This window comes from Rattus rattus, chromosome 14 (assembly GCF_011064425.1).
Source record: "Rattus rattus isolate New Zealand chromosome 14, Rrattus_CSIRO_v1, whole genome shotgun sequence".
Classification (NCBI taxonomy): Eukaryota; Metazoa; Chordata; class Mammalia; order Rodentia; family Muridae; genus Rattus; species Rattus rattus.
In genome coordinates this window covers 78,473,582-78,490,497 of record NC_046167.1, presented here as the reverse complement: position 1 = coordinate 78,490,497, position 16,916 = coordinate 78,473,582, and the positions used below count along the sequence as shown (strand labels likewise).

General features: G+C 50.0%; 1 protein-coding gene across 1 annotated transcript in view; it reads right to left on the bottom strand.

Annotated features, from left to right (window-relative positions):
- Golm1 (golgi membrane protein 1) overlaps positions 1 to 16,916 on the bottom strand; it is a 39,107-nt gene that overhangs the window by 3,587 nt on the left and 18,604 nt on the right. The window contains exons 4-8 of the mRNA XM_032885051.1: positions 8,359 to 8,413; positions 7,379 to 7,481; positions 3,953 to 4,082; positions 1,627 to 1,771; positions 211 to 480 (exon numbers count right to left, since the gene is read on the bottom strand). Coding sequence (XP_032740942.1) covers positions 211 to 480; positions 1,627 to 1,771; positions 3,953 to 4,082; positions 7,379 to 7,481; positions 8,359 to 8,413 — 703 coding nt within the window. The remainder of the gene's footprint in view (positions 1 to 210; positions 481 to 1,626; positions 1,772 to 3,952; positions 4,083 to 7,378; positions 7,482 to 8,358; positions 8,414 to 16,916) is intronic.

Below are 16,916 nucleotides of genomic sequence, written 5' to 3'. Positions count from 1 at the left end.
GCCATCTGCGTGGCGATCTGCCAAGCACCCGTCACAGCGTGTCATACCCCCGGAAGTCCCACTGACAGGAACTTGCAAGTTAAAAAACTGCCCTTCCTGTTCTCCTCTTGACAATGAACAACAAATGCAAAGGAGTGGACAGGGCCACCTGGTAAGACATAACGATGTGGGGACGGGACCTGGGAACCCAGAGCCAGCCACCCCACCCACCTTCCTCTGCAGCACGCTGCGGCTCCTGTCCGCCACGGACAAGCTGGTCACGCTGTGGCTCCTGTCCACCACGGATGACAAGCTGGTCCCGCTCAGGGAACTGAGAATCCTCCACAGGCCTGGCTAACTGGGCCCCTGGCACCTGTATGTTCTGATCAAGTTTCTCGGCTCCCACACGTGTGCCATCCACTGCCGCCTGCTCTTGGACGGAGGCTTTCATCGGTCGCAGACCATGCACCTCACTGGCAACCTGAATCTCATTGGTTTCCTCTGCACACAGAACATAGGTGTGATAGGTAGTCTTGGGGGGACGGGCAGTTATTGTTTTGTTTCGTTGTTTTTTGATTTTCCATGACAGGATTTTTCTTTGTCTCACTGGTGGCTATCCAGGAACTTGCTTTGTACACCAGGCTGGCCTTAAACTCAAAGATCCTCCTGTTTCTGCCTCCACAATAAGTGCGGGATTAAAAGTGTGCACCACCATGCCTGGCTGAAGGACCATTTTAACTAAAACCAAAGCATGGCTGAGCGTGGAATACACACCTGTCATCCTGTCGCTTAAGAGGTGGAGGCAGGAAGCTCAGTTCAGGACCCAGCTTTGGCTACATCGTCAGTTTGAGGCCAGCCTGGGAGACTCCCTCAGACAAAACAAGGGAAAAAAACCTGGTAACATTAACTGCAAAAAACACCTGCAGGACACTTGTGATCCCAGGGTTCAGGGGATGAAGGTGGCAAAGTCAATCAAGGCCTTAGCTACACAGTGAGTTCCAGGTCAACCTGGGCTACACAAAAGCTCATCTCAAAAACATAACAAAGTGTCACCCTTGGATCCCTAACACAAAGAGTGGCTGTGGGGTAAATTTCACACTTCAGGATAGCTGGGAACATGTGATCTCCACTACAGACCAGAGGCTTTGGGGCTGCGGGCCATCCTCAAACAGCAGGAGAGTGCCAGCAGGGTAGACACAGGTAGATTTCAGTGAGTTCCAGGCTAGCCTGGTCTACAGAGAGTTCCAGGACAACCAGAGCTACACACTTAAAGAGAGCCTTATCTCAAAACTAAACAAAACCCAACAAAGAAAATAACCTGGATTTGAGTATCCTGACATCCCTGAGGGCAGAGTGCCAGGCTCTGAGTCATTTCAAGCCGTAGGGGCCCAAGCACACCAGCCACCCAGGACTCTGTCTCTGCCCTTCAGTCCCACAGTTGCCCCTGGTACCCTGAATGAAGGACAAGCTGTCACTAAGACAGAGTGGGCCTGTGGCCCCTATCCCAGGGTCCCAAGAGAAAGTACACCAGCCAGCCGCCCAACCCTTCTCTGCTGCCTCAGGCCGCACTCAACCCTCTTGTCTGTCCTGCGGAGACCATACACCGCTGCGGGGCTTCAGAGAACATAAACCAGTGTCTCCTCTTACCCTTCTGCACGTGTGGCTTCAAGCCCCACACCTCTGAACTGGGGGCTGGTACTTGGGACTTGTTTCTGGGTACATCCCCTTCCTCTTGTGGCGTCTGCTCCTTTGGCAGGACTGTTTCCTGCAGCTTGGGCTGAGGCTTGAGGGCCTGGAGATAGAAATACCGAGAAAACAAGCACCGGACTAAAAGAGTAACTCAAACACCATCTTCCCAGGCATGCCCTGTCACATGGCAGAGATCAGTAAACTGCTGGGTAAGCAAGGGGGACACGTAACCATCCCGACAAGCCAACTTCCATGGCCAACTAATGTGCATCACTCAGCCTGCACTACCCATGCCCACCCTGTCTCTGGGACCTTACAGGCACTCTGCAGCACACAGAATACACCATCCTGTTACATGGAATAGAACTTGAGAAAATCACAAATGTATGGAAATGAACACACTCCGAGATGACCAAACAGAGATGTCCATTCCCTTGGGTTTCTCTCGGAAGCTAATTGAGGTGAAGGGAGGGGACTGGCCAACTTCAGTCCATTTCTGCCGTTTGTCCTATTTGAGAATCAGGACATAATCCAAAACACAGGCTAATGCCCACTTCTAGCCCTAAAGAATGATGTCTCCGCTCTGTCACATCTTACCAACCAATGATAGACAGCCTGCTTACAGCAGTCCTTTTACCGGCATGTCCTATCTCATGACCAAGAAAAAGGCATCCTGTGAGGCACAAACCAATCTGGTCAGAAAGGAAACATCAAGACCAGCCCCACAGTGACTGCAGACTTACTAGGCCATGGGTGTAGAACAGGAAGCCCCAGTGTGTGAAACAGATGTGAAAAACAGACAACCAGGCAGAGATAGAAATACCGAGAACACGATTCTGTGCACTCATAAAGTTTGTGGTGTGCTTGTGTGTACACGGGGAGGGACAGTCTCCCAAGCTGAGACATAAAAGTGAAATCTACGAGAGTCTGAAAACAATGGGACAAAATCCCAAGGCTGTGGGACAACTACAGAGAAGACCCCATATGGCCTCCCTGGGTCCCTCATGTTCTTTGTAGGTGGGCAGCCATCTATGGCAGCCCTCGTCTTGACAACTTCAGCATGTCACATGTAGGCAGTGGTCAGACCTAGATAAGACAAAAGTCAAGAAATGTCTAGCTAGGAGGCTGGAGAGATGGCTCAGTGGTTCAGAGCACTGTCTGTTCTTCCAGAGGTCCCAAGTTCAATTCCCAGCAACCACATGGTGGCTCACAACCCTCTGTAATGGGATCTGATGCCCTCCCTCTTCTGGTGTGTCTGCAGACAGCTACAGTGTACTCATACAAACAACAGGAAAATTTCTGAGAAAGCCAAAAAGAAGATATCTGCCTCAACAAGGATGCTCACCAACACCACATTCTAGGCGAAAACTGTACCTTAGCAAATTCACATTAGGAGCCATGGCGTGTCTGCTCTTCTGTTACAGTAAAATTAAACACGGAACTGGAAGCAGAAAGATAACTGGGAAATCTGTAAATGGGTGGAGATCCATACTTCTAAATAACATATGGCTTAAAGTAAAAGTCTCAAATTTAAAAACAATTTGACCATGCCTTTAATCCCAGCAGTTGGGAGGCAGAAGCCTTTGTGAGTTTGAGGCCAGCCTGGTCTACACAGTAAGTTCCTGGAGAGACAGAACTATATAGTGAGACTCTGCCTCAAAAAAGTTAAGATATAAATAAAATAAAAATGTCTTGGCAAATGTAGGTGAGGACAATTCGCTGGCATGTCTAGGCTGCAGTAAAAGCAATGCTTTTTAAAACGATGTTTGTAGCACTAAATTCGTACATGGAGAAAGGAAAATCTGGATCCAAGAATCAAGACGTACCTTAAGAAGCTATGGAACAAATTAAATTAGTCAATGAAATCCAAGGTCAAGGTAAGTAGAAGAAAAGTTAAATGAATTAGCTTATAACTTAATTAAATGAAAGAAAATCAACAGAAAAATCAGTGAAAGCAGAAAGTCGTTCTTTGAAAAGGTAAGGCTCTACTTCTCGGTAGAAAGTGGGAACATCCTATGCGCTCTCCACTGACCAGGTCGACCTTGGCCACAGAATTTACCACTGGGACATCAGTGTGCTCAAGCCAGACAGCATCGGCTTCTTCCGCAGGAGCATGAGACTTAGGACAAAGCTGCGCTTGGGGCCAGCATACGAGATTGGGTGTGGGCATCCTGGCACCAGGCTGTGCTCTGCTGTACCACAGGGAACCAAGCCCACAGGACAAAATGGTGAGGAGAGGAGGGAGAACCTCCTGGATGCCCTGGCCAGAGCAGGCCCTAATTACCTGCTGTCGTTGGTCATCTCTTTCAGCCGCATCTCTGGAAACTAATGCCTCATTTCGCTTTCTGACAACCTCTTCTATCCGTTCTTCACACTGTTCCTTCACCTCCTTCATCTGGCTGATACACTGGCTCCTGGTGAAGGCAAATGGAAGATGTGTGGATGTCCCAAGCACTCACCTGCTACCCGCTGATCCCATGCTCACAGTCCACTGCAGCAGGAGACAGAACAGCCCTTTCCCACCCAGGATGTGGTCCGAAAGAGAACGGCTAGGGCAAGTGTCCAGGTGCAAGTATTTGATGACAGAAGAAACCCGCTGGCAACCATACTTTAGACTTGTTGCATTGCATTAAACACCCCCACCCCCTTCTTTCCACATCAAAAAACATGGGCTACAGATACAAGTTCCTAAGACCCCTGTGACCTATTTCCTCATGTTCAGAGCATCTTCATCCTTGAGCTCCTTGGACCAGTCCTGTGGTGATTATGATAAACACCTCATGGGGCGGGGGGGCTGGGGTGCTGCACATTTCAGGATAGAGGTTGAGATGTTCAGCTCCAACTCCTGGAGGAGGGGCTCGATCATATGGCCAATGATGTCATCACTCGTGCCGGTGTACCGAGCATAACCACCGCCTGTACACCTTGAGCTTTGACAGCTAATCGGATGGTAAGAATACAGACTCGGGGATTCCCCAGGCTCTGTGGGAACTTATGCTCTGCCTCCTCAGACCTCGCCTGCTAACTACCATTGGTGGCTATTCTCCCGTGACACGCTTTGCAATGACACCCTGGTAGTAAGGAGCGCTGTCCTCGGCTCCGTGAGTGGCTCTGGTGAATTGCCGAGCAGTACATCAGGGAGCCCTGACTTTGTAAACTGACCAGTGTGTGGCTGGCTGGGGGACACTCGGGACTTGTGACTGGCCTGTGGAACAGTCTTAGGAGCTTGAGTCCTTAAACCTGTGGTGCGTGAATGAACTCTGGGCAGCACGAAGACTGACTGGAGGACACCTAGCTGTCAAAGACCTTCAACTGAGATGTCCTGGAGATCTGCACCACCTTCCACTTCAGCACTTCAGCAAAGGGCAGAGTCAGAGCTAAAACCACTCGCTTAGACGATGGGGAAGCCAAGAGGTGCTCTGTTGCCTGTTATAGCCAGGCCATAAGACAGACTCAAGTTAACAGAAGACTACACAGGGCCCACACTGGGCAGCCTTGCCAGAGTTGGAAGCATTTTGGAGCCTCAGTCCGTAACTTGGAGCATATCCTCTGGCAGCTCAAAGCATCATTGGATCACAACATTCCACACACAGAAGGCAATTGTGTGGTAACGGGAAACTCGAACAGATAAGGAATAAGCAAGAATGTCACTGAAAACCTTGCCGGGTCAGTCAACTGCAGGTGGTGGACTAGCGGGAAGGGGCTGGGACACAGTGAATGAGGAAACTTAGCTGTCTAAGGAATGGAGAGCAGGCCATCTACTCCCGAACCTTCATGCCTACAAGAGGAATCCAAGCTTCACCTGCTTTTGACTCTACAGACGTAAACAGGAAGGGCCTCCTCCGCCTCTCAGGAATGCAGAGGTATCCACGGCCCACATTCCAACTCAAAGGCAGCAGGGGAAATGAGCGACTGCTCAGTGTAAGGCCCAGATCCTGAGACACGATGTAGACTAGGTCAGCAGTGTAGACAGTGTTAGCTCCTGGGAGGTCATGCATGTGCCCGAAGCAGACCCTCAGGGACTAACTGGCTAAACTCTAGTGGTGCACACGCAGCTCCAGGCCATTAATGGCACTCCAGATAGTGCAGACTTTGGCCAGAGGACCATTGAGGGTCCCTACAGCCAGCAAAGGAACTCATCACTGTGATGGTGTCACTGCAACGTCCCAACACCAGCATTTGCCAGCTGCTCCCCCATAGTGTGAAGATGAGTCAGAGATCAAAAGAGCAAGGAGGGCTGCGTTTATGAGTGCAGTGATCACTCGAAGAAGATGCCTGCTGATTCCCAGGAAGCCACTGACTTGTGCACAAGAAAGCTTTCCTCTCCACTTGCAGCCACCTCGGCGCTCCTGGAAATAGACAGCGCTGAGTGCGGGTGTGCCTGGATGGGCTCTCAAGTCAATGTACAGTTTTATGCATGTTATGAATTTATTAACAAGGTGTTCACATCTTGTCTCTAGCTCACAGACACTTGAGGACAGCTGTCTCTGGCTTCCGTCAGTTCCTGGCCGTTACTTCCAAGAGCTTCCTGCATTTGCAGCAGGGCCCTCAAGCACAGCCCATGAGACAGAAAGACCTGCTACCTGCTCACCTCTGTGAAACAAGGTCTCTGTGGAAGAACTAGGAAGTACTGTATAGCGATCTGAGCTCTTGGGAGGAGAAAGATCACGAGTTCCAGCCAGTCTGAGCTCTACAAACTTGAGGCTAGCTTGGGCTACACAGGGAGACCCATTTCAAGATGAAACTAAAGAAATCAAGGAATTTAGCAATGTACATCTGGTGACAAGCTAAATCCATGCTGTCTTGTAGAAGGATCAAAGCCCAAGTATCTTTTAAATGATGAACACTCTGTAGCTACATGAATTTGGTGTGTATGAGGTAAGTAAGTGAGAAAATACGAATAAGCGGGTGGCTACAGTCCTGCTCCCTTTGATCATTCTTCTCTAAATGGGTGGAAAACTAAACAGATGGCGGCCATGTGATCTCTCCTTTACTGTTGTCTCCCGGGGGCGTGGCCTACCTTTAAAGCTTCATTGTTCAATTAAACAACACTGTGTAAATGTGTTCTCATGGCGGTGAGCTTCCTGCCACACCAACATCCAGCCCAGCCCATCAATATCTTGGCACAGTATTCTAGGCATGATTTTAGCTCGTGCTTGACATTAAGAAAAGTACTTATTTTTACGTGTATGTGTGCATACCTGAGTGTATGCATATGTACCATGTGTGTGAGGGAGCCCACAGAGGTCTGAAGAGGGTATCAGGTCTCTTGGAAATGGAGTTACAGATGCTTGGTAGCTACCGTGTGGATGCTGGGAACTGAACCTGGGTCCTCTGGTAGAGTGGTCAGTGTTAACCATTGAGCCACACCTCCAGTTCACACATTTTTAACGTGTTCAGATTGCCAAAGTGGTACAACTGTGCTTTCATTTACGATGACATAAATGTTAATGTATCATGACAATTCAGGTCCTGCTGAGCACTGCTTGGGTGTATGTGTGTGCACGTGCATGTGTGCATATGTGTGCATGTACACAAGTGTACCTTTCCTATTCGCTCTGTATACTGAGCCCTGCTGGCTTACACTTTTATAAGGTTTAATCAGGTAGCACGCTGGTTTCTAAAGGACTTGAGTCCCAGAAGTTGGAGTCCCTTCTCCCATGCTACACATGACAAGGTATCACCTACTTCCCCACTGGGCCCCACTCACAGGTCATAGGAGAACTTCTTCTCCAGGCTGGTCTGGTTCTTCTGGAACTGGAAGATGTCCTGCTGCAGCCTGCCATAACTCTTCTGCAGTGCCTTCAACTGGTCTAAGCCAAGAAAGGACAAGTCACCTCACTGGTTTCTGTGGCTATCATGCCACTCAGACACACAAGACACAGAAGAACTCTGTCTCAAAAAACAAAAACCACAGCAGAACCACAAGCCGGCACGACTGTCACAGAAGGCAGCAGGGAGGAAGTGAACGGCCCCGCCCTGCCAGCACATCACCAATACCAGAACCCCCACAGAAACCTGCACCTTGAGCCTATTAAAAATGTCTATTAAAACTTATTTTGATGACTAGCTTTCCTATGTGTGTGTGCTTGCACCACTGTGCATGTGGAGAGGTCAAAGGCCAGCCTCTTCTGGCACTCGTGGATTTTGGGATCAATCTCAGGTCGTCAGGCTCAGCAGCAAGTGCCTTTCCCTGATGTGCCATCTGGCCAGACCCAACATGTGCCTTACGCACAGCTTGAAGATAACTTTATACAAAGTTTTAAATAACTTTGTGCCTTCTGACCTTGGCCTGAGGTCAGGTGTGGGGCTTGCCACACGTTGGTGCCAGACCAGAGTCTTGAGTATTGGGTACCACTCGTCCAATATCATCACTTAATTGCTGGTGGGGACTGAACCTAGGGTCTCGCAAACACTACACAAGTACCCCATCCTCAGCACACCCATCCCAGTACTCCTTAAAGATCCATAAACCAAGGGGCTGAATTATGTCCATCATAACTTGCCGTGTGCACAGTAATATTTTATAAGGACAGCTGGGTAAATAACACATTAACGATGGCTCGATAACTTCCAATACCAGATTACAGTGACAAAGCCACCTGAGGCCCTTATGGGAGTCGGGCCAGCCTGGCTCTTCCTTAAAGCGGCTGCTGGGCTGGAGGGTGGGGGGTGGGGTAGGGGGCTTACCTTGAAGGTCTCTAATGAGCTTCTCGCCTGTGGTGATATTATTCACTAAAACCGCCTGCAAGGAAGACAAACTTGGAGTCAGAAGCTCAGCTGGGCAACTCCACCTTCAGGGCACGAGTCAGAGGAGGGAACAGCACCTAGACAGCAGCCGTGCAGCCAGGCATGGGGACCACACTGCGCTCTGCTGTACTCTCCATCCACAGCGAAGGAAGCGCTTTCCAGCCACCCAGGAAGGAGTAACCAAACCAGTGCCTCAATCCCAGTTCCCACACATCCTTCCCTGCCAGGCATAGCTTCTTCCTCTTCCAAGCCACAGACTCACTCAGCGGCAAGCTACTCCTGTCACAGCCCCCACGCCCCTGACACAAGGTAGGGAAGGGACAGCACACAGTGAGGACTCTGGGGCTGACAATCCTGGCTACTTCATACATGCGGTCACTCACTTGCACTAGGAGCTGGACAGGTCATCATCCCATAGCAAGAGACAGGCACCTAGGCCTAAGGGACAGCTTGTTGACGTGGCTTAATCGCAGAAGTGCTAAAGAAGAAACAGACAAATGCTACCATACCAGACACATGACAGAGAGCAGGCTCTCAGCAGCTGCCCTGCCAGTGGCTAGGAACCTGAGCAAGACAGGTTTTATGAGCCACACCCGTGATACTTAGTTTTTGGCATTCGCGTGACAGGATGAAAGAACCCCCAGAGACACGCTAATAATGTGCTTCCGAGTATTTATCCTGCTGTAGAGAACATACGGGGCACGCTCCTGAGTCACAGCGGAGCCTAGAGCTCTGGGCCGTCTGCTCTTAGATTACAGAGCTGCCATGAACAGCTGAGAATTACATCACTGTCTTCCCTGGGAATTACATCACTGTCTTCCCTGAGAATCACATCACTGTCTTCCCTGAGAATTACATCACTGTCTTCCCTGAGAATTACATCACTGTCTTCCCTGAGAATTACATCACTGTCTTCCCTGGGAATTACATCACTGTCTTCCCTGATTCTGGGGCTTTCAGATGTGGAAGCGAACTAGGACCCCCCCCATGTCCTAGGATCTCCAGTTCACAGGAAATCTGCCCCAACCCCCACCTCCAGCCTCCATAAGCCCATGAGGGGATGGATTTCCCTGACAAGCCCTCTCCCACACATCTAATGGGTTTGATCTCCGTGGATGGCCCAATGCTTGACAAGCAAACACAAGGAAGGAGGGAGACACACACTAAACCTCAGAGCGACACAGACAAGAGCTACTTGACTCACACACACAGATGGACATGCTTGGTAGTACCATGAAAGTTTCTTACTGTTATCATCTCCAACAGAGGAATATTCTACTAGTCAACACACTGCTCAAAACAGATATTTGATCCTCCGCTGACAAAGCTGCCAGGCCTCCCTCCTCCCTCTCCCACGTCCTCTGGAAACCCCTCTGATACAGCCGCTATAGTCCCTGAGGCCTGAGCAGAGGAAAGGTCACGAGTTACACAGCCTCCTGAGCAACGCAGGAACCTGTGCAGAGATGAAATGCAGCCAGGCCCAGTGCTTGCTGGGGAGTAATTTGGGCAATGGCAGAGAAGCCCCCAAAATGGTAAAATTCCCCTACCATGAAGAGACTTTTCTAGAGATGAGTTTCTTTTACACGGATGTAGAGAGGGAGAAGAATGAGGGATAAGAGGGTGCGCTCTGATAATAGGACTTTCCCAGCTCAAAATTCCTGCTGCTCTGGGCAAAAGGAGAAAAAAGGCAAGCATTTGCCAGACTGCATGGACTGATCTGTAACAGGATCCCACAATCTCCCTCTGAATATACATGCAAGAGAATTCAGAAAGAATCCTGAGGCCTTATCTACGCACCCACACTCACTGTGGTAAGTCCCACAGTCAAGAGGCGAGGTCACCTCAGAGCCCATCACTACAGACACGTGGAGCATTACTTAGAAAGGAGGTCCCAACCCATGCTACAACACAGATGAACCTCAAAGACCTGGCGCGCGCGCGCGTGTGTGTGTGTGTGTGTGTGTGTGTGTGTGTGTGTCTGTCTGTCTGTCTGTCTGTCTGTCTGTCTGTCTGTAAACGCAGGCTAGTCAAAAAAGGAAAATGTTGACTGGACTATACCCACAGGAGAAACCTCAAGTGTCCGGGGAGGGCTGGGGGAAGGGGAAGGACAGTCATGTGGTAAGTGTAAGTCTCCAAGACAAAGAGGCCCACTATACAGCAAGGGGAACTAAGGCCCTTTGCTGAGCTCACCCTCAGCTGCCTCGTTGCCTCTGATGGCCTAGGAACCGTGTCAGCCTGAGGATTTCCAAGGCACTTCTGCTTCCACGCGGCTTTTATTCTGCCAAAGATGTCCTCCCGCCCTCCCTGAGAACGTGAAGACAGAGCCAGAAAATGCCACCAAGGTTTCTGCATATAATTTTAGACCTATAGAAAATGTTGAATTGTGGTCAGGAGGACTGGAAAGGCTTCCGAGCTTGTTTGCTTTGTCAGGGGTGTATAACATACTAGAACAGAACACGCGGATTGGTCACCTTCCCTGTGACATTTTCATACAACCACGTAACGCACTTGGCTATATTCACCCCACAGTTATTTTCAAATAACACTAGGTTCTACTCTTAACAACCAGTTTTTCCTCATATTTTGATTTCGGGCGACTCTGGGGTATCCCTGTGCAGTGTCACTGGAATGAACTAGAAACTAAACTGTTAATCATCCTGAATACAAATTTATCCCAGCCGTTCTAGTCTGAAGACAAGTTATTTCTGCCTTAGAGCGTTGGGAAACTAGCTCAGCGTTTCCCAGTAAGCTTTCAAACAGCGACGAGGCGGAGGGCTCAAAGTGGGTGGCAGATACCAAAGGACACCGTGCAGCTCCAACGGGAGCAAAATCACAGACACACGAGTCAACCAGTAACTCCTGGTGGGAGGGACGGGGAGTGACTGTTCCCCCAGAGTGTGACGGCCGCACAGTGTTATAAATAACAACAGCAACAGCATTGTCTGGTATATTAAAATGTATCTGCGCTCTATAGGTGTTTTGCCTGCTCATACGTATGTGCACCGTGCGTGCACAGTACTCACAGGGGTCAGGAGATGGTAGGGATCCCCTGGAGACAACGGAGCTGTGTGGGTGCTAGAAACTGACCCAGGTCCTGTGCAGCCTCCCTAGACTGCTGTGCAGTCTTTCTGGCCTCGTGACACATTTTTAAATGGTCAGGATGGTGAGTTTTGTGTATTCTTTACTTCAATAATGCCGTTTTTTATTTAATGTTGTTTGCTTGAATGTATCTAACTTATTGCTTCAAGATCTAATTTACCCTAAAAAGTACTCAGGAAATAGCCTACTGTCTTTAGGATAAACCTCGGATCTTTAGACACTGTGGTCATGGCACACCTCACCCAGACAGTTTAAGACCCTAACAGGCGCTCGGGGCCCGGGACAGCACAGAGCCTGAGTGAGAAAGAGCAGGAAGCTGAGTGGCAAAGAGTGGACAGAATCTCAGGGACCCTCAAGCACTCCATACACAGCTCCCCAAAACCAGAGTGGGTCGGTCACTGAATGCATGTTCCCAAAGAAACAAGAACGCTGTAGTGGGACAGCTGGTCGGTGCTGACAAAAACTCTGTGATTAAGCAAATTCACAGAAAGGTGAGAGATACTGAATGCTTAGCAAAGAGGTCGCTGGGTTTCCAGTGTGACAGTGGGTTTTCAGTGTGACAGTGGGACCAGCAGGTATTTAACGAAGCAGGCTGTAAACAGGTCAGTGCTTGGTGTAACTTCCTGCTAAAATCGAGAGTGGCAACACACAAGGTTTTCCCAGGAAACCTGGAAGCAAAGGCCTCATGAACAGAGACCCCCGCCTTCCCCCTTCTCCATCTCCCAGGACTCAGCAGACAAAATGGGGATTCCTCTCTCTCCAGCTATTTCATCACATCAATCCTCCACACGAAGACAACAGTTCACCTGGGACTCCCCGGCTTCCTCTTCTCTAGGAAAACTCTGAGACTCGTGTGCTTCTGTCTCATCAGCCTGCCTCTCCAGAGAGGAGAGTTATCTTTCGTGATGAACTGTGTAGTGCTTTCTGTCACTGCGACCCTGGATCAGGTGGTAAGGAGCATGGAGAAGCAGTTCACAGGCACAGTGACCAGAACAGACACCAGGAGGAGGCAGGGACTAGTTGGTCCCAAGGAACTGTCTCGTCACATGACTTTTCTTGGGAAGACATGAACAAACTGCTCACTTCCAGCAGTCAAAACATGAGTCTAGCTAGGCAACCTACTCAATTTTACTCGGGGTGATATGGATATGGGTGAGAAGCTACTACAGGAGCATGACTAAGAGAGACTGCTGGTATCAGTGGAAATCACCTCAGCATTCAGGAAAGCAGCGTCCCCAGAGCTCCCTGCTCACCTTGCAGGCAGCTCTATTAAAGACTCTCACAACTCCTTCTTGTGGTGTAGCCTAGGATAAGTTTCATGATCATTCTGAGCCTCCTTGGTTAGTCCTCGGTATTGAGCATTCCTTTCCCCTCTAGGAAGGGGTGGCTCCATTGGAAGGAAACAGCTCTACAGATGACCCCGGTGACCTGTTTCTACAACCAAAATAGCATGCTAGCTGGGGCCAATCCCACGACAGGAGCCTGTGGAGACAAACCACAGTGAAAACCACCCAAGGAACAGGAAAGGCCCTCCCCCTCCTCCACAGCTGAGGCTGAAGAGGTTCCTCATGGAGAGTGTTAGCCTGAACCAGCTCTGCCTACAAATCTACTCTTCCCACATGCTCCTTAAAACCTCTGGCCTTCATGACCACACCTTTACCTCTATACAGCTGTACTATTCTAAACACCAAGGAGCTGAACTCTGGCTATGCTGAGAGGTGGGGAGACAGACAACTGGAAAAACATGCTGATCCTTTGACTAACGGCCCTCTCCAGGATCTCCTTCATGCAGCAGGTATGCATGAGATGTCCAAGTGAACAAGTGCCAAGGGGAACGGCAATGACTGATCTACACTCCGGCTTCTGGCAGCAAATAAAGGCACTCACCATCCGAGCTGTGCCCCTGGGGCAGAGCACTGCCTCCAACGTGTCAAGGACAAAGGGAAGCAGCTGAAGCAGGACACCATCTATGTAGGAAACACCTGCTGCATACGGGGCTGACCACACAAGCAAAGCAGCTCCTGCTAATGCATCCTGGGTCTTTTAAGGAGGAGAGCAACACCCTTCCACCTTCAGCTAGGCTAAACAGGGAGGCTCAGCCTACAGTTCAGTGGAGGACCAGGGTGCCCCAGGATCTTTCCTGCAGACTAAGGGCTGCAAGGAGTCCCCATCCCCAAGGTAAGGGGTGGGGGAACTGTGGGAAGTGAGCCATAAGCCAAACCTGGCTTCTGGGAACCAAGGATCATCAGGAAAGGGACTATGCAGGTGCTGTTGAGAGGAGGGAAGGAGGCAAGGGTAGGTGGACAGACGGATGGAGGGATGGATGGATGAACAGGTGGATGGACAGATGGATGGACAGAGGGATGGATAGATGGACCAGATGGACAGATGGATGGACAGAGGGATGGATAGATGGACCAGATGGACAGATGGATGGACAGAGGGATGGACAGATAGATAGATGGACCAGATTGATGGCCAGACGGATGGATGCATGAACCAGATGGACGGATGGTTGAGGGGATGGAAGGCAATGTGATGATGGCAGTTGTTGCAAAGCCCATTCCCTGGCAGAAGAGTTGAGTGGCTGAGAGGGAGTCTAAGCCTCAGAGAAAGGGAAAGTAAGAGCTTCATACACTGTTTTATAGGGGCCTGGGCCGCCCCTTTCCCTTACAGGTCCTATTTATATATACCTGCCCTGGTGCGTTCCCCATGTTTCTCCTTGCAATGTCCTCTGCAAACAGGAAGCTACCATCTCAAGGAACCTGTCTTGGCTTTCCTGGTCTACCTCTAAGGCCCCGTCAGGAGAAAGAGAACAGGGGATCAGCTGCACACACGCGCCTCCCAGGCTCCTAGCCCGATGGTCTCTACAGGTAACTGGGGTCAAAGAGGACCCCAGATCAGTCATCAGTGCCTCACTAGTAAGTGAACTGAAGACAAACCACAGCCCCCTCTGCCCTTGCCCTGAAGCGATGCATACTCCTACAGCACACCCAACCTCTCAGACTAGCCCTCAGACCCTCTCCACCTCCCCTTGCTAGGCACTGCTCCTGGTGCTGAGGTATGAGGGTAGAGCTGAGGCTCAGTTCTAGGACTGCAGCTCTGTCCACCACAATAGCAAGGACAGAGAATCTCATCTCCGCCTTGGAAGGACGGCACGCGGGCACCAACAATTCTGAATTCTTCCTGCCTTGCTTTGGCCAGGAAGCAGAGGCCAGGCCAGCATCTGTGGGCTGGAGGCCTGTGGCCATAGGTTTTCAGCCTCACGACAAGGACACTGGTGACCGAAGAATCCCTACAAGCTCCTGGGGTGGCCACATGGTATTGTCCCCAAACGGGAATCTTGTCCATGTTTTTTTCCCATGTAAGATGTGACATCTGTACTCATGTAATCTGCGCCTGAGCTAATCACAGACAAGCTGGTGAACGTTCCAGATAGAATAGCAATGGCAGACTAATTCACTTCCCGCTGTAGAGTAGTAAGCCAGTGAATTTAACCGACTTACTTATGGAGTCAGGGATGAGGGCTGCGTGCATGAAAACCAACAACTTAAGGGAGGTATGCCATTACACAAGAGGCTCCCCACCCTCCAGTAGTCATTAACTAACCACTTGCACAGCCTCAGGGAGGGCCTGCCTGGTGAGATGCCAGTGAGCAGCCAATGAGCATTTTGCTTCTATCTAATGCAAAATGGCAGCCAGCTCAATGAAGGTGTGGGTTTCAAGATAGCAGCTGTCATGCCCCGCCTGGAGGTCAGAGTTTCATGGCTACTTAACAGGGCCATGACCAACACTCCTAATGATCCCACTTGTGATAGCTAATACTGCCTGTCAAGTGCAGAGGACCCAAAATCACCTAAGAGACAAACCTCTGGGCCTGTCTATGAGAAAGCTTCTAGATGGGGTCAACTGAAACATCAAGGCCTGGCCAACATGACAGCCGCCATGATGGACTGAGCTTTAATTGTGAGGCAGATAAGCATTTCTCCCCTTCTGTCACAGCCTGAGAAAGGAAAGGGTCCACCATGGGTTCTAAATACCGAGTAACTGCAGACATCCACGTGCCAAAATAACACGTGGGAAAATAACATCAAAGAGGGTCACCGGGGTGCTCTCTCCTTTCTTTCCGAGCTTCCCACCAGAGGCTTACCTGTGGTGTTAGGAAGTATAAAGAGAACTGTGGGCATGTCACGTGGAGCCCTGAGCTCCTTTAAATAGGTTTGGCCCCCACGGACTCATGTGTTTGAATGGTTGGCCATTGGGAGTGGCACTATGAGGAGGGGTGGCCTTGCTGCAGGAAGTATGTCACTAGAGGGTGGGCTTTGAGGTCTCAGAAGCTCAAACAAGTTTTCACTTCCTGCTGCCTGCTGATCTGAATGTAGAACTCTGAACTCCTCCTCCACACCATGTCTGCCTGCACCTCAGCTATGCTTCCTGCCATGATGAAAATGGACTAAACCTGTGAAACTGTAAGCCAGCCACAATTGTATGTTGTCCTTTATAAGAGTTGCTGTGGTCATGGTGTCTCTTCACAACAGTACAACAGTACAACCTTAACTTATAAGACAGACCCCATGTGACCAGCATGCCCACACTCATAGGTTTGATGACAAACACAGGGAGCAAAGGATAGGAGACGATGAGAGACAATTACAGCTCACTGAAGCAATCTTGGTGCAGAGAGGACAAACAGCGCCCAACCTCAAGGGCGAAGCCTTTTTACGGTCAATCCTTCCACAGCACTGAGCAGTGTGCACCCATGGGAGCCTTACTGCCTACAGCAACGTGAGCCTCCAGGTCTGGGAGTTAAATCTATCCCCTTGCTTTAGAAAGTGTCTATCACAAACATATTCGTGTTCCGTGTCTCTTGAGGCAGGATCTCTCTCTGTCACCAAGGCTACCCTAGAACTCGAAATAAAGATGAAGCTGGTTTCCAACGTGCAAAAGAACCACCTGCCTCTGCCTCCTGAGGGCTGGGATTACAGGCGTGTGGCAGGCTGTAACAGAAAAAGCAACAGAAAAAGGACTGAGGCGCAATGCAACCTAGAATAAGAGAACAGCACCCCTGTTTGTTCAGCCACCAACCAGCATAGCTAACGTCATTGCAAGACACCATCTTCCACGACATAATCCAAACTGTATTCAGGTCTTCAACCGAGCTGGTGTCTGGTTGCTCCCCTGAGGATAGTAAGGCCACCGAAGAGGAGAACCGAGTGCAGGGGACACTCAAAGAGCACATACCCGACGTCACGTTACTTTGTGGGGTGCCGATAACATGAGTTAAATTATAAAACTGTCTGTGAACCTAAATCAGATCGGCAGGTTGCGAATTTCCAACCTAGTATTTGCAGTGGATCATACTAACCTGCTTTCACTCCACCACACTCCTCCATGGCAGG